This window comes from Vulpes lagopus, chromosome 3 (genome assembly GCF_018345385.1).
Source record: "Vulpes lagopus strain Blue_001 chromosome 3, ASM1834538v1, whole genome shotgun sequence".
In the NCBI taxonomy this organism is placed as follows: domain Eukaryota; kingdom Metazoa; phylum Chordata; class Mammalia; order Carnivora; family Canidae; genus Vulpes; species Vulpes lagopus.
The window spans coordinates 111,335,651-111,353,996 of NC_054826.1; the positions used below are offsets into that span (position 1 = coordinate 111,335,651).

At 43.8% G+C, this 18,346-nt stretch overlaps 1 protein-coding gene across 1 annotated transcript in view; it reads left to right on the plus strand.

The window, feature by feature from the left end:
• COG7 (component of oligomeric golgi complex 7) overlaps positions 1-18,346 on the plus strand; it is a 74,776-nt gene that overhangs the window by 38,496 nt on the left and 17,934 nt on the right. The window contains exons 9-13 of the mRNA XM_041747976.1: positions 492-646; positions 6,795-6,911; positions 11,453-11,518; positions 16,298-16,484; positions 17,998-18,138. Coding sequence (XP_041603910.1) covers positions 492-646; positions 6,795-6,911; positions 11,453-11,518; positions 16,298-16,484; positions 17,998-18,138 — 666 coding nt within the window. The remainder of the gene's footprint in view (positions 1-491; positions 647-6,794; positions 6,912-11,452; positions 11,519-16,297; positions 16,485-17,997; positions 18,139-18,346) is intronic.

Consider the following 18,346-nt stretch of genomic DNA (forward strand, 5'->3'; position numbering starts at 1 on the left):
AAGGGAAGGCATCCCCATTGCCAACATAAGGTTATCTAGCATGAAGTGATTTAAGAGCAGATCTCACACTAGTTAAGTTCTGCTGCCTCCTGCCATTTTTCTGTTTTCTAGGGACATGCCTAGAAAGTCCATTCCACTTCAGTTACGTTCTTGCCCCTGGAAGAAGCATTTTCCTTTCCCTACATTCTTTGGGAGCATTTGATACAGAGAATTTGAATTCTAGCTTTAGGCCCGGAGGAGAAGTCCTATCTTAATCACAGAAAGAGATGAAAAGTATAAAGCTTTTCTGCCAGGAGCCAGTGTGTGTGATCTCACCGGCCACGTAGATGTCCTCCCTTGGGTTGGACTCTCGAATGGCTCTTGCAGCTTGGGACTATTTCTGCCACCTGACCATGGGTGAAGAGGTTTGGAGGTCTCCCCCATCTTCATGTTGTCTATTCCTTTGTTCTCGAGTCTGAGGTGGCTTTCGTTTGTCTGTATTTGCTGAGCAGGAGCACGGGGAAGTCATTGACTGCGTGCAGGAGCTGAGCCACTCTGTGAACAAGCTGTTTGGTCTGGCTTCTGCAGCCGTTGACAGATGCATCAGATTCACCAATGGCCTGGGGACCTGTGGCTTGCTGGCAGCATTGAAATCCCTCTTTGCCAAGTAAGGCTGGAGCATGGGGCAGAAGTTGCTGACCACCCTGGTTCAAAATGCTTGTGTTCTGTGTTCCTACTGTGAGCCCTGGAGAAGCATGCATACCTGAGCCTGAGGGGGCAGTCTTAAGGATGTTCATTGCAGCGCTGTTAGTAACAGTGGAATCTTTGAAGCAGCCTGAATGTCCATGAATTTGGCAGCACCAGATAAGATAGAGTATATTCGTTGAAGGGGAACCTTTTGGCAGATACAGCATTAATTAGATCTGCACATATTAACATTGATAGATGTCAGAAACATAGTGTGGACTGAAGAAAAGCAAGTTGTAGATTACTATATAGAGTCTAGTACAGTATATAAAAAGAACATGCAAAAAATAGAGTGTATTTTCCATAGCAGGGTTCAGGAAACTTTTTCTGCAGAGGGCCAGAGGGTAATAAGCATTTTAGGTTTTGTGGGTCTTATGGTCAATAGAGACTTTGTAGACAACACATAAATGGGCGTGGCTGCATTCCAGGAAAACTTTATTTACAAAAAAAGCCAAAAGTACCAATCCCTGTTCTGGATCTTTATTTTATTTTATTATTATTTTTTTATTTGTTCATGAGAGACAGAAAGAGAGAGAGAGAGAGAGAGAGAGAGAGAGAGAGAGAGGCAGAGACACAGGCAGAGGGAGAAGCAGGCTCCATGCAGGGAACCTGATGTGGGGCTCCATACTGGGTCTCCAGGATCATGCCCTGGGCTGAAGGCAGGCGCTAAACTGCTGAGCCACCTGGATTGCCCTGGATCTTTATTTTAATGCTTTAACATGCATGATATATTCCTGTAGAGTTGAGGTCGACAAACTCTGCTCATGAGCCAAATTTAACCTGCGCTCTTTTTGTAAATAAAGTTCTATTGGAACATAGCCATGCCCATTCCCTTCCCTATAGTCTGTGAAGGTAGAATTCAGTAGTTAGGACGGATCTTGGGATCCACAAAGCCTAAAATATCTGGACCTTAACAGAAAAAAATTTGCTGAGCCCTGTTATGTGGAAGGTTAGGCTACAAACTCTAAACATCAGTTATCTTTGGGGAGGTGGGGAAGAACTAGGATGGTGTTCTCAGGGGATTTAGCTTTGTATTTTCTGACTTTTAAAAAAGGGGCATACATTCATGCATTTCTTGTGTAAAAAAAATACAAAATGAGAAAAATATGGGCCTGCTAATTAAGTGAAGGAAGTCAGTCATAAAAGACCCCATGTTACATGATTCCATCTACATGAAGTGTTCAAAACAGGCAAATCGGTAGGAACAGAAACTAGATTGACGGTTGTCTGGGGCTGAGGAGAGATGGGCATTTGGAGGAGACGGGGGATAACTACCAAAAGGTACAGGGCTTCCTTTTTAGGTGATGAAAATGTTTTAAAGTTGATTGTGGTGATGGTCACACAGCTCTGTGACTACACTAAAACCCATTGAACTGTACTTTACAAATTTTTTTTTATTTATGTGAGAGAGAGAGAGAGACAGAAAGAGAGAGCGCCCAAGCATAAGCAGACGGAGGAAGAGGGAGAAGCAGACTCCTTGCTGAGCAGAGTGCAACTCAGATGGAGCCTGACCCCAGAACCCTGGGATCATGACCTGAGGCCGAAGACAGAAATTTATTTTTTAATTTTTGTCTTTTTTTTTTAAAGATTTTTTAATTTATTCATTCATGAGACACACACACACACACACACATGAGAGAGAGAGAGAGAGAGAGAGGCAGAGACACAAGGCAGAGGGAGAAGCAGGCTCTATGCCGGGAGCCCGATGTGGGACTCGATCCCAGGTCCCCAGGATCACGCCCTGGGCTGAAGTCTGAGCCACCTGGCATGCCCCGAAGACAGAAATTTAACCCACTGAACCACCCTTGAGCCCCTGAATTGTACTTTTTTTTTTTTTTTTTAAGATTTTATTTGTTTGAGAGAGCGAGAGATCATAAGCAGGGTAAGGGCAGAGAAAGAAGGAAGCTCCCCACTAAGCAGGGAGCCTGATGTGGGGTTCGATCCCAGGACTCTGGGATCATGACCTGAGCCGAAGGCAGATGTTTAACCAACTGAGCCACCCAGGTGCCCCTGAATTGTACTGTTTATATGGGAGAATTGTGTAGTATATGAATTACATTACAATAGAGCTGTTTAAAGAAAGAAAGGAGAGGATCCCTGGGTGGCTCAGCGGTTTAGCACCTTCCTTTGGTCTGGGGCGTGATCCTGGAGTCCCGGGATCAAGTCCCACATCAGGCTCCCTGCATGGAGCCTGCTTCTCCCTGTGTGTCTGTATCTCTGTGTCTCTCATGAATGAATATATAAAATCTTTTTTTTTTTTTAAAGATTTTATTTATTTATTAGAGACAGAGAGAGAGGCAGAGACACAGGCAGAGGGAGAAGCAGGCTCCATGCAGGGAGCCTGACGTGGGACTCGATCCCGGGACTCCAGGATCACGCCCTGGGCTGAAGGCAGTACTAAACTGCTAAGCTACTGGGGTTCCTGAATGAATAAAATCTTTAAGAAAAAAAAGAAAGAAAAGAAAGAAAGGAGAGAATAGGAAGTTTCATTTAGTTAGGAAAAAGAAAAAGCGAGCAAGCAGCCTAAAGCTGGATTTTCTGACCTGTGCAGTTGAGGTGCCAGGGCCCTCAGGAGATTAGAGCTCCAGTCTCTAGCTTGTAGACAGACACATTCTTGGGCTAGCCAAAGACCTTCCCTTGGTAGCTTGTTCTAGATTGGCATGGCCCTCAGGCTCAAGAATTCATTCATTCATTCATTCATTCATTTATTTATAGTTATTTGTTTGTTTATTTATTTATTTGCTTATTTGCTTATTTATTTATTTATTTATTTATTTATTTATTTTAGAGAGAGAGTGTGTGTGCAAGTTCAGGGCAGTTCTGGGGGCAGAGGGAGAGAGAATCTTAAGTAGACTCCACACCTAGTGTAGTGCCTGATGTGGGCAGGATCTCATGACCTGAGCCAAAATCAAGAGTAAAACACTTAACTGACTGAGCCACCCAGGTGCCCCACAAGAATTTTTTTTTTTTAACTGAAGAGAAAGCTCTTTTGCTGTAGTAGGTTTAGGGAGCTCCTCTTGTCATTCCAGAAATACTGAACACGCCCCTATGAGCTCTGAGGCCTCTGAGCCAGAGCTCATGGTCACTGCATTGGACAGTCAGCAGCTTAGGAGGGCAGCTCCCAGTGTAGACATTAGGGCTGCCAAGGACATAAGCACTGGTCTCAGACAGAGATGTAACCAGACAAGCCCAGGTGCATTCATGTAGGAAGAGGAGCATGAGCAACAAGTCTCATCATACAGAATTGGCCACTTTGTTTCTCCGCCACCAACCAGGATTTTGTGGATGGAAAGAGTTTTTTCTTATTGAGATCTAAATAATTTATAATGAAATAACAAAAACCATGCATTAGAGTAATTTTTAAAAAATACATAAAGGTATAAAAAGTAAAAGTCTTCCTTCCTTCCTGCCCATTCTTAGTCTTTCTGCTCAGACATATCCACTTTTGTACATTTTGCATTTAGTTTTTCAAAGGAAGACTTTCAGCTCTTCCCCCTGTATTTTAAAAAATGTTTTATTTAAATTCAATTTGCACCCCGCCCCATACTTTAAAGAAGATTTTTGTTTATCAGCCTTTACCATTGTATCTTGAGGAACTAGTGTATGTAAGGCTGTCCCTCTCATCCCTGCCCCTCTCAGCTCTTGTGATATTTTTACTTTTAGTTATCCTGTTGATTATTTTGATTACTTCTTTTTTAAAAAAAAATATTTTATGTATTTATTCATGAGAGACACAGAGAGAGAGAAGCAGAGACACAGGCAGAGGGAGAAGTAGGCTCTACTCAAGGAGCCCAATGAGGGACTCGATCCAGGGACCCCAGGATCACGCCCTGGGCCAAAGGCAGGCGCTAAACTGCTGAGCCACCCAAGTGTCCCTGATTACTTCATTTTAGAAAATAACACAGATCTATATTAAAAATTGAAACTATGCAGAGGGGATGTGGTGAAACTAGGTCACCTAGAGAAGGGAAGATTTTGAAGCTACCCCAGCAGCTGTTGTCTCTAAAATTAGGGCAATCAGTGTGAAGTTAACTGGAGCTGGGTTGAGATGGGACCCTGTTCTGTCATGGGGAGGGCATTAAGGACAGCAGGATGGAGCATGTAGGGGAGGCAGAAGGGGACTGGCCTAACTTGAACGAGGGTGAGGCTATAGGATATGACAGCCAAGAGGGGGTTTTAAGATCAGGGGCTCTCCACCTATGCCTAGAGTGTGGGCTCTGAGGTTGGAGCCACCCAAGCCTCAGTCCTGGCTCTGGTGCTTACTGCTCGGGACCTGTAGGAGGCCCGGTGTCTTTTCTCTATGAAGTGATGAGGCTCTCCCCATGGTGATCATTGCTATTAAGTGAAAGCTTATGATTAAAGCCCCCATCACAGCCACTCTTAGGTGGTAGAGATACCCACGTTTATCTTGAGAGAGAATTGGATGGTTTGGGGACAAATGTGATGAGAATGTGATGGGATACACACTGTGGCTGAACAGATGCCCCTGCCTCCCATGCTCTGCTGCCCACTCAGTGTCCCGGGAACGCTATTGCTAGCTGCTGTAGAGGAGGTGCATCATTTGATGGTGTACTCTTCTAAGACACTTTTGTCACAGTTGCAGGGTGGTGGCAGAGTTGTTTAACGTGACGGTGAAGCACAATTATGTTCCTCAACATCCCCCCCCATCAGTGGGTCCTTGAGGCCCCTCCCCCCGCCAAGGATTGATTTCCCTAAGAAAGCTCTCACCTCTCTTGGTGGAAAGGGAAGGTGCCATTAGTAGAATGTTGGTTTTGTAGCTCTCCGCTATCAAGGATTCTTGTGATGCACACAGATGTCCTAGGTTTTCAGGGAACCTTGTGATTTCCAGAGAACAAGACCCTGGCTCACCCATGTTCTTCTCACAACACCCTCCCAAGGACATGCATGTATTCATTCATGTTCCCACAACTATATGTCCTTGGAAACAACACTGCCCCACATCAGCTTTTATTTTATACTTTTCAGGGAACTTTTATGTATATTATTTCATTTATTTTTTAATTTATCTTTAAAAATCTTTATTTGAGAGCGAGAGAGCAGCGCTTGAGGAGGATAGGGACAAGGAAACTCCGCACTGAGTGTGGAGTTTGATCCCATGACCCATGGGGCTTGATCCCACGACCTTGAGATCACAACCTGAGCCAAAGCCAACGGTTGATGCTTCACCGATGGAGCCACCCAGGAACCCCTATTTCATTTATTTCATTGTCACGTGACTCTTTGAGGCAACATAGAAGACCACATTAATTAAGTCCATTTTAAAGATGAGGAAACAGGCCTGAAGACACTCAGATGCTTTCTCAAGGCCCCTGTGCAAGTCTTACATTCACCCAGGAACTCTTTCCAGGTGTCTCTTTTGTGCCCAACTCTGTGCTAATTGCTGGGGACACTGTTAAGCTAGAAGGGGATAGTCCTGTTCTCCTGGGGCTTCCACACATATATTAAACACATACATGAGGGAAGCTGCTGATTTATACTTGTGCTGGGTGCTGAGAAGGAACTGGGGGATCAAACAGCAGTCTGAGGGGGAGGGACTTCAGCTCTGAATCCAGTTTCACATCCTGTGCCATTCTCATCACTTGCCTGCCATGGAACTTGGCTTTTTAATCTAAATTGAGGGGAACAAGAATCCCTCAAAAGTACCCTGGGCATCGGCGAGCTGCCTTACTGTGTCCTAGGTGACAGTCAGGTATCATAGTGGGGCCATGATGGGTCAGGATGGTTCTTTGGGCCAGGGAGTAATTGACCAGCTCCACCTCTCACCTGGTGGGTTACCAGTCTTCATTCTAGTGGCTCTCTTCTTTCTTATCTTGAGCATTTCTCTTAAAGCTGCCCTTGCAGGTGAGAAAGATAGCCCTGCCATATAGAGAAGACTCTTCTGTGGTCAGAGTTTACAAATCGTCAGACTCCTTAGGGGGAGCCTCTAAAGATGCTCTTGAGGTCCTTAGCCCTTTGTCCAGAGCCTTGTGATTCTGAGTATCTTTAGAGCTGAGGAGTTTATGATGACATCCCTGTCGGGGTTGTTTTTTTTTTTTTTTTTTCCATAGGTATGTGTCTGATTTCACCAGTACTCTCCAGTCAATACGAAAGAAGTGCAAGCTGGATGATATTCCTCCCAACTCGCTTTTTCAAGAAGATTGGACAGCTTTTCAGAACTCCATCAGGTAAAAATGAGGGCTGTAATTTATTTTATTTTATTTTTTGAGGGCTGTAATTTAAATGTGTGTTACATGTAGTAAGCAGAAACATCATATAATAGGTAAAAATGACAGATGTGTTTGTAAGGGTTCATTTTTTTCTACCTTTTTTTTTCTTTCTCTTTTTTTTTTTTTTTTAAAGCAAAAACTAAACTTTAAAAACAAGCCAGTTAAAAACAACAACAATAGCAACCCAGAAAGACCCCTCTCATTGCTAAAGCATTTTAAAGTCCTTATGAACTCCTTTGGGGACTTCTATTTTTTTATATTTGGTTTGAGATTTTTTTTTCCCCTTAGCATTTAGTTTTTCAGGTCTAGAATAACTTAGAGTTTATATTTTGGAAAATATATACCTGATTGGATCCTATTTTTATTATTTTTTTAATTTAAAAGGATTTTAAGATTATTTTAAGTGATTATAAGCACTCAACATGGGTCTGCAAGGGACATGCAGACACCCAACTGACTAAGCCACCCAGGCGCCCCTGAAAGCTGTCTTCAATCAGAGCAGATCCAAGACCTCCCAGGGCTTTTTGGATAATCTTCTCATGGGCTCTGATCTGGACTTTTCTTTTTTTCTTTTTTCTTTTTTTTTTAAGATTTTATTTATTTATTCATGAGAGACAGAGAGAGAGAGAGAGAGAGAGGCAGAGAGAGAGAGAGAGAGAGAAAGAGGCAAGCCCCTCAGAGGCAGAGGCAGAGGGAGAAGCAGGCTCCATGCAGGGAACCAGGCACGGGACTCGACCCCGGGACTCCAGGATCACGCCCTGGGCCGAAGGCAGCGCCAAACCGCTGAGCCACCCAGGCTGCCCAAAGGACTTTTATTTTTTTCGGATGAAGTTTAATATTCTAGAAGCTAACTGTATCCCCTATCATCTGTGGTGGCTTGGTATACCAGAAAATATTATGTACAAGAAGGTTATTCTGTTGTACCTGAGGCAAGTGAAAAGTGGAATATTTCATTTTCTCATAAACCTTTCTTATGATGGAATGCTTAGATACCTTGGTGATAGATAGGCACTTTTAGAGAAGTTAAAAATTAACTAGACTTAAGATGTTTTTAATCCTTGGATTTGTCCTGACATTTATAGTTTGGTGTTGAAGGACTCAGTAGCTGCAGTTTGAGGCCTAGCATAAAATTACTTGAAAATTAAAGGATTATTAAATACAGGTATGATGGTCATTCAGGCTTATCTCTGAGAAGCCAAATGGATTAGTCTTCATCTGTTTTTCATGGGATCGGAGAGAGAGGTAGTTTTAGTATCAAAAGTTTTCTTTGCCTTGCAAATAGCAGACATCTGACAAATACTAAGTAATGAATTTTGGTTTTTAAATTTAAATTTAATTTTTTTAATCTCCTTTATTTCACCCATCTCTCTAGCTCCCCCTGGCAATCACCAGTTTATTCTTTGTAGTTAAGAGTCCATCTCTTTTTCCTTTGTTTTGTTTCTTAAATCCACATATGAGTGAAATCATGGTATTTGTCTGACTTGTTTCGCTTAGAATAATACTGTCTAGGTCCACCCATGTGATTGCAAATGGCAAGATCTCATTCTTTTTTTGGCTGAATAATAGTTCATTGTATATACTGCACATACTTTTTATCCATTCATTTATGGATGGACATTGGGTTGCTTCCATATCTTGGCTATTGTAACTAATATTGCAGTAAACATAGGGATGGGAGTATATCTTTTGAATTAGTGTTTCTGTTTTCTTTGGGTAAATACCCAGTAGTGACATTATTGGAGCATATGGTAATTCTATTTTTAATTTTTTTGGGAAGCTTCGTGCTGTTTTCTACAGTGGCTGTACGAGTTTAAATTCCCACCAGCAGTGCACAAGGTTTTTTTTTTCTCCACATCCTCACCAATACTTATTATTTCTTTTCTTTCTTTTTTTTTTTTTTTTTTGTGAGAGAGAGAGAGAGTGAGTGCAGGCGTGCATGCACATGCATGCTAGGGAGAGAGGCAAAAGGAGAGGGAGAGAGACTCTTAAGCAGGCTCCACCCTAGCACAGAGCCCTATATGGGGCTTGATCTCATGATCCTGAGGTCATGACCTGAGCTAAAATCAAGAGTTGGATGCTTAACTAACCAAATCACCCAGGTGCCCCAGTACTTATTATTTCTTATATTTTTTACTGTAGGCATTCTGACAGGTGTGAGGTGATATCTCATTTTGATTTCCATTTCCCTGAGGATGAGTGGTGTTGAACATCTTTTCATGTGTTTGTTGACCACTAGTCTGTCTTCTTTGGAAAAATGTCTGCTAAGTCCTATGCTCATTTTTTTTTTTTTTAAGATTTTATTTATTCATGAGAGACAGAGAGAGAGAGAGAGGCAGAGCCATAGGCAGAGGGAGAAGCAGACTCCCTGCAAGGAGCCCGATGCAGTACTCGATCCCAGATCCTGGGATCACGACCAAGCCAAAGGCAGACCCTCAACCTCTGAGCCACTACAGGTGCCCCTCTCTGCTCATTTTTTTATTGGATTATTTGGGGTTTATTTTGTGTTGAGTTGTATATATTCTTTATATATTTTGGATGTTAACCCCTCGTTGGATATATCATTTGCAGATATCTTCTCCCAATCCATAGATTGCCTTTTTGGTTTTTTTGATGGTTTCCTTTGCAAAAAGCAAAAGCTTTTTATTTTGATGGTATAGTCCCAATAGTTTAATTTCACTTTTGTTCCCTTGGCTGTGGAAACATATTTAGAAAAATGTTTTTATGGCCAATGTCAAAGAAATAACTGCTTATATTTTCTCCTAGAAGTTTTATGATTTCAGGTCTTGCATTTAAGGTTTAATCCATTTTGAGTTTATTTTTGTGTATGGTGTAAGGAAATGATTTGATTTCATTGTTTTGTGTGTAGTTGTCCAGTTTTCCCAACACCATTTGTTGAAGAGATTTATTTACTCTGTTTTTTTCCCCATTGTGTATTCTTGCCTCCTTTGTCATAGATTAATTGACCATATATGGGTGGGTTTACTTCTGAGCTCTCTATTCTGTTCTGTTGATCTGTGTGTCTGTTTTTGTGCCAGTACCATACGTTTTGATTACTCCAAGATATCTTGAAATCTGGGGTTGTGGTATCTCCAGCTTTTTGTTCATCTTTCTTAGGATTGCTTTGGCTATATTCAGGGTCTCTTGTGGTTCCATACAAATTTTAAGATTATTTGTTCTAGTTCTATGAAAAATGCTATTGGTATTTTGATAGGGATTGTGTTAAATCTGTAGATTGTTTGGGTAGTGTGGACATTTTAACAATATTGTTTCTTCCAATGATAAGCATGGAATGTCTTCCCATTTGTATCCTCTTCAGTTCCTTTCATCAGTGTCTTATAGTTTTCAAAGTACAGGTCTTTCGCCTTTTGGCTAAGTTTATCCCTAGGTGTTTTATTATTTTTGGTGCAGTTGTAAATGGGATTGTTTTCTTAATTTCTCTTTTTGCTTTTTCATTATTGTAAAAAATGCAACAGATTCATGTACATTGATTTTGTATCCTATGACTTTACTGAATTTTTTGATCAGTTCTAATAGTTTTTTGGTGGAGTCTTTAGGGTTTTCTCTATATCGTATTATGTCATCTGCAAATAGTGAAAGTTTTACTTTTTCCTCACCAATTTGGATGCCTTCTATCTTTTTGTTGTCTGATTGCTGCGGCTAGGACTTTAGTACTTTGTGGAATAAAAGTGGACATCCTTGTCTTGATCCTTAGGGGAAAAGCTCTCAGCTTTTCCCTATTGAGGATGAAATTAGCTGTGGGTTTTTCATGGCCTTTATTATGTTGAGGTATATTCCCTCTAAACCTACTTTGTTGAGAGTTTTTATCATGAATAGTTATTGTACTTTATCAGATACTTTTTCTGTATCTATTGAGATGATCATATGATTTTTATCCTTTCTTTTGTTGATGTGATGTATCACATTGACTGATTTACAAATACTGAACCACTGTTGCATCCCTGGAATAAATCCCACTTGATCGTGGTGAGTGATTTTTTTTTTAAATGTATTGTTGGCTTCTAAATTTTATTATTTTTTAAAGTTTTTAAAAATTTATTTAAGTAATCTCTACACCCCATGTGGGGTTCGAACTCACAACCCCAAGATCAAGAGTCACATGATCTTCTGACTGAGCCAACCAGGTGCCCTGAGTTTTAAATTTTAGATATGAAGTATTTCCAACCCATTTCCTTAAGGATGAAGCCCCAAAGCACCTCAGTATTTGGGAAATGTAAGATTATCTGAGACCTGTAGGACAGAACTGTGATTCCCAGCAGAGAGGCCTGCGACTGGAGGATGTTAGAAGGGGGTCGTGTTTACCTTCTCCATGAATTACTAATAAGCGAGACATATCAGGTAGACTGTTCAATGGTTAACCGCTTCTCCAGAACCCAGTACCACCACAAGGAGTGAATAGTTAGAATGTTTATGAATGAGACAATGTTTGTCCTGTAAATGTCAACATTCCAGGTACTTGAAGTGCTTTTTGTTTTGTTTAGGATAATAGCCACCTGTGGCGAGCTCTTACGGCAATGTGGGGACTTCGAGCAGCAGCTAGCAAACAGGTAGGCCAGAGTTGTGGGTGAGTCCCTGGGTTCTTGGCTGAGGAAGAACCTGATACAGCACACAACACAGCAATGACAACATACGGTCAAATCTGAAAGTCACATGGCTCAAGAACTGTCTGTACCTAGATATAAGGTGTCATTATTGTCATCATTAAACATTTACTAAGCACCTAAAAAGGGCAAGGCTCTGAGCGCCTTGGCAGTAGTCACAGAGTTTTGGTTAGATATGGAAGTTGCAGCCCAAATGAGGAATCAGTACGTGTTGTCTCCAAATTATAAATGGGCTTGTTTGTAAGTTAATTATCGGGACTCAAAGTAAATTTCTCCATAGAAACAGCATTATGGGTGGTGATGAAAGCCCGTGGGGCAGCCCATGGAATCGAGATTCACTCAGCCAGCCTTCCCAGTTTGGCAGTGGAATTCTGTGGTGCCAGGGCTGGTGTGTGTAGAAGGAAGATTTCAGGGGTCAGCTCTAGGAAAAGTTTCTTTCCCTCCTTTCTCTATTCCCATACCTGCCAGGGCTTTCTGTTGCCCTGAAGTAGTCGGGTTCAGACTGATTTTCCCCTCAAAGGGCTCCAGCCTTCCAAATTTCCTTCCTTCTTCCAGCTAAATCTCTCATTCTCTTGGGACAGCTGATTTCTGTGTTCTCTAGGAGTTGGGGGGAAGAAGTCTATTTCGCATATTTGTCAGAGAGCCTAGCAGCAGCTCTGTCATCTCTTACTCAGATAATCCTGTATTGTCCTAAAGTAATCTGAGTGGGAGGGAGTTTCTGCCAGTGGTCCACTGTAAAATGAAAGCTGGTGGGGGGGGGGCAGCATGGGATAGGGTGTACACAGCAACATACGCACCTGCTGGGGAGTAGGGATGAGTGGTTGAGGGGTGGGGTCAGTGTTCTGAGTCAGCTGTTTCTCCTTCTGCTTTTTGTCTTTTTGTCTTCTTTCATTTTTTTTTTTTTTCTTCTTCTTTCATTTCTGATCCCACACACTGTCTTCATTTTCCACAATCTCCCACAGCAGTTCTTGTTCTGGGCAATGTCTTTCTGTGGGGTAGAATGGGCAGCTACTGCTGTTTGGAACTCCTGAACAGCCCAGCACAGCAATGAATAGAACCGAAGCACCACAGTCACGTAGTGGAGTGTGTGTTAAATACTATAAATGCAATAAACATTACCCCCTTTGCCCCCGCACACACTCATGCTGACGTGTGTACATGTGCGCGCGCACGCACACACACACACACACACACACAGTGAGGGGGGCCTGTGGCGGAGGGCAAGTGGGTCTGAATTTTCAGAGGACTCCTGGGAAGAGCCAGACACGTAACATTTATGTATTTAAAAGAAAGGCATGCGGCTTCTTATTTTCTTAATTTCAGTAGTAATTATAGTCTGGTCCCAACCCATTGCAAAACTGAAAGCAGTTCACAAATATACAAAATAAAAATGGAAGCTACTCACCCTAAAAATCTTCTCCAGAAGAAACACTATTAACATCTGCCCCCACCCCTAATGTTTATTGAGCTCTGACATTAAGGACTTTACAGGAATTGTCAATAACCCTCTTAGTGGCCAAAGAGGTAGGTACTGTTCATCATATTTTTACAGATGAAGGGACATTAAAGCATCGAGTCTGGCATGGATGATGGTAAAAGAAATGACCTGTGGAAATAGCTGTGTCTGAGGTCACGTAACCATGAGGCAGTGATTTGAACCTGGCCATCAGCTGAGCCGTCTGGAGTGTGTCACCTCCACACTTGCCCACACTGTCTTTTTCACAAATTAGCTTCCCACCCTGGACCTGGGTTTCTCTGCCTGTGTACAGCAGACATCTTTCCATATCAGGACATACAGGTTTTCCTTAGTCTTTTAATGAAGGTGAATATTGTATTCTAAAACGAGAAGGATCTGATTGGGAAGCTGAACAGGACCGTGGTAGATAAAGGATGAGCCTCTCCATCTGCATTTTGCAGCCCAGAGAAGCTGAAAATCTGACCCAAGCTTTGGTGTGAGTTGAGAACCAATTGGGCGTATCCAGGGGAGCCTCTTTTTTTTTTTTTTTTTTTTTTTTTTAATTTTTTATTTATTTATGATAGTCACAGAGAGAGAGAGAGAGGCAGAGACACAGGCGGAGGGAGAAGCAGGCTCCATGCACCGGGAGCCCGATGTGGGATTCGATCCCGGGTCTCCAGGATCGCGCCCTGGGCCAAAGGCAGGCGCCAAACCGCTGCGCCACCCAGGGATCCCAGGGGAGCCTCTTTAAGAGGTGACATCATTCATTCTGGAAGCATCGAGCCCGGAAAGGGAAAAGAGCGACAGTCGCCATCTGTGTTCCCATCAGGGAGGCCAGGGTGTGGCAGCTGCCTATAAAGCTTATCTTATCTTCCTGTCAATCTCCCCTCCATCTCCCCTGTGGAACCCAGACTTGGCCCAAGGACTGTGCCTTCTTGGCCCCCCCAGGTGGCCAAAATAGTAGCTCAGAACACTCCAGATTACTTCAGCGACAAGAGTAACATTGGCTTTGGGGCTCTTAAGATCACCTCCTTGCAAAAAGGGATCATTTTGTGACTTATGGGCCAAGTGCCCCTGGAGGGCTTTCTGGTGAACTAGGCAAGTCAGGTGAGATACAGGGAGTTTGCCACGGCCGCTCTGTACTTTCACGCCACCTATCCCTTATTTTTGACAGAGTGGTGTTTTCACCGGGTAAGATCTTAGTGGCAGTTTAGTGGGAACATCAGGTTTGGGAGGTCCAGTGTAAGTTTACAAGTGTCCATGGCTTGAAGTGAATGATAACTTTCCATGAAGTGAGATGAATTGAGGAGGCACATGGAAGTATAACGTTATCCTCTCCCTCTGTGCATTCTTACCTTCTGTCTCCCCACATAGCCATTAGCACTCCCCCGTTAATCTGTGAGCTTCTTGAAGGTGAGGACGGTTTAATTATCTGCCATCCCCAAGACCTATTTATAGCCCACCCATTCCAGTAATGAGAAAATGTTTCTTTGTGAGTGAAGAAATCAAGTGTTCATTTCAGTAAGGTTTAGTTCATAGTACTAGTAAACACACATCCTAGGAAATCTGAGTCTGTGATTAGCTCATCTAATGGTGTCTGTCTGGATGAGGAAGAAGCTGGGGAGGAAAGTACTGTTCATTACTTAGGGTTGGAACTGTGTTTTTTTTTTTTTAGATTTGGTTCTTATTTTTGAGCACACTATTCTGACATTTTAAACTGTGGTCTTTAATACTTAAAACATTCCTGACATATCTGTCTTCATTGTGGATGGCAGACTGGTGCCAGTTTCCCCTTGCTGAGAGAATAGAGGCACAAGTGGCCATGACCCTGCCAAAGGGGAGCTGATTTCCCAGAGGGCAGCTTTCAACATCTTGCTTGCCAAACGCAGGGTCACCTGCCATAGGCCAGGCCCTATGCTCAGTGCTAGGAATTCGGAGGGAAAAAACACCCTGTTTGGCCCTCACGAAGTGTGAACAGTTGAAAGTAAGGGTGTCAGGAACAGGCCACAGTTTGGCAGACAAAAGACATAGCCGAAGTCACCTGGAGGCTTAAGCGACAGGGAAGAGCGTAACTTGCTTAGTGGCAGAGGCAGGTGGCTGCTTGTGTCAGCAGTGGTTCCTGGGGAAGGCCCTGTCCCCACGGTTTGCAGGTAACATAACATTCCTTGATAGGCTCACTGGACTTTTTTTTGTTTTGAAAGAGTGAGTTCAGCCTAAAAGCTGCCAAGTCCAAGGCAATTATTTTTCTTTCTTTATTTTATTTTTTAAAGATTTTATTTATTTATTCATGAGAGACAGAGAGGCAGAGACACAGGCAGAGGGAGAAGCAGGCTCCATGCAGGGAGGCTGATGTGGGACTCGATCCCAGGACTCCAGGGTCATACTGTGAGCCGAAGGCAGTTGCTTAACTGCTGAGGCACCCAGGCATCCCAAAGCAATTATTTTTCACGAGAAATTCTGGTAAAGGAGGGGCCAAGGAGTCAGCCACACTTGGGATAGAATATGATGTCTGTCCTCCTGGTTGCATATGTTCATACAGTTCTGTGCACAAATGTGTACTCTGGGTGGTCCAGCTGGGCTCAGGGAAAACAGCAGAGGATTTGCAGCATCCATCAGGGAAGGATAGAGATTCAACCCCTTAGAGATCAGTCTTCATCTAGAACCTTCTCTAGGCGTTTTTCCTCCTCAGAGAAATTGGAAAGTGCCTGCTTCTCTCAGTAGCTCTCTCTGTGGCACCTCAACCACAAAAGTCGCCTTTCTCGGGTGGGTGAACACAAACACCACAGCGGCCCAGTTGTGTGACAGGGAGTCTCGTGGCTAGAGGCTGTGCTTCCAGGCTGCCCCGGCTCTCCCAGGGCTGGCTCTCCCACCGCCACATCTAGCACCACTGGGGCTGAGGGGCTGGGGGCCCCCCATGGCTCTGTTCCCAATAGTGATGCACACAGAGCGAGAAAGGGCTACAGAGAAAAGACACAGTATCCCAGACAGGAGCAAACTGACAGCTTCCCTGTGTAGGCTGTGTGTCTTATCAGGAAGGGGGCATATTCTGGTGGACCTGGAGTTAAATAGGAATTAAAAACACCTGGCATCTGTTGTCCGCCTGAGGTCCAAGCCCAGTGATGAAGGGTGTCTTCCTTTCCCTATAAATGGACTCAAAATAATCTGCCTCATAAAGGTATCCTGGGATTTAGTAAGGAGCAAACAGAATGCTCCCAGAGGAAAGTTCTGTGCAAACAGCTCAGGGTATAATGCTCCCTTTCATTTTTCAGGATTTTGTCCACAGCTGGCAAATATCTCTCTGACTCCTACAGTCCTCGAAGCTTGGCTGGTTTTCAGGACAGTATCTTGACAGACAAGAAGAGCTCTGCCAAGAACCCATGGCAAGAATATAATTATCTCCAGAAAGATAACCCGGCCGAATATGCCAGTTTAATGGAAATACTTTACACCCTTAAGGTATGAGAGCAGACTGGTAGCATTCTTGCAAATGGAAGCTTCTTGCTTGTCACCCTTTCCCTGATCCAGGCTTTTTGGTTCAGTGTATGGGCCACAGTGTGCCCCACTGCCACTTCTCTGATTTACCTTGCATTTTAAGGAATTAGTAAACTACCCTGGATTGGAACAAATGGAAATAAAGGTGTAGGAGTTGGGACAGTGGAGCTTTGTTAATGGTGAAAGGCAAATTGGATGAGAGGCCAGACAGGCTTGTTGTACTTCCCTCCAGAGTTAGACTTGCCCGGAGGACCTCTGGCCCCACTGCAGGGATAGGCCCCTGTTACTAACTGGCAGAGAGGGGACCAGAATGTGTACTGCCTGCTAGTGGACAGAACCCACAGAGAAGGCCCCCGACCCTGCCACGGGGGAAGTGGATTCCCCCCCTGACAGCAGGAGGACCTGAGGATAAGCATTCCCTTCTGGCTGCCCCTTTAGCATAAGTTCTTAGTGTACCTACCACTGTGCTGCCCTTGACTTTGAGCTTTGGGCCCTTTGGGGTCCAGGGACAGAAGAGCCTCCCAACAAATGGAACAAGCCACCAAGCAACCTGTGAATGGCCCCAGGATGCTAAGAGTGCTGTAGCATCCTTTCTAGAACCATCCCTCTGCCCCTGGTCAGGTTTGAATGTTGCCGTCTTGGTGATAGGCAGAGGAGACTTTACTGTTCCTATGGCACCAAATGCAGTGTCAGGGTGTCTTGATGGGCCTCAAGCTTCGGGGATGACTTCAAGGTAAGCCTCTGGATGTGTCTGAGGCTCCATTATTGCCCTCACATGGCCCACCTGCTGGCTGCGCTGGAGCCTGACAAATAATTCTTAAAACAGTTGTGCAGGTTCATTCATCCATGCTTCTGTGATTAGGTTAAAGCAACTCTTGTTTATCTTTATTGCTGATCTGATTTAGTTTGTTATTGTAATCAGTCCATTTATAATAGCAAAACTAAGGTTACATTTTCCATCTCTGTGCTTTCTCAGGCTGTTTGGAATTCCTTGAGACTCGTTTAGGTTTTCGCACTCTTCTGTACAGCCAGGTGTAACTGACTTGACTTCTCTGGGAATCAGACTCCTGTCCCTCACTCTTGTTCTTACCTGGCACTTGAGATCATTTTCTCCCCCTTTCTCTATCCCTGAAGGACAGTCCCCACTTAATTGTTGCTAAACCACCAGCCCAGGAGCTTGCATCAGAATCAGTTAACAGATGCATCGGAATTGCCTGGAAAAGGAGTTAAAGACATGGCTTCCTGGGCTCCAGACCCCCTGCTGGTCTCTGATTCAGCAGCTCCGAGGTGGAGCCTGTGCACCTGTAATCCAGCATGTTCTGCAGGGGGTACCAGAGCATAGCCCTGCTTGGGAGCCACTATCATACGGACCCACCCCCTCACTGTCTTCCTTTCAGCAGCTTTTGAAAATGTTGAACTAGCTAATAACCTTGGGTAGAGCCAGGCCCTAACGGCCTTTTGCATTTTTTCATCTTAGGAAAAAGGGTCTAGTAACCACAACCTGCTGTCTGCGTCTCGCATAGCGCTGACTCGGCTTAACCAGCAAGCCCACCAGCTGGCTTTCGATTCTGTTTTCCTGCGCATCAAACAGCAGCTGCTTCTGGTTTCCAAGATGGACGTGAGTTTCCCATTGACCATAGATCTCCCTCTGGGTGCTGCCTCCTTCTTGAGCACTTTTGAGCATGGGTACCCGCCACCCCCATCCCCCAGGAGCTTTAAGAGGAACAGCTCTAACTCTCCAGGCTGGAAGTCCCACCATACAGACTCACTGTTCCCTTAAAACTTACTGCTTAGCAAGAATTTCTTATCTTAATTGGAGTCACCGT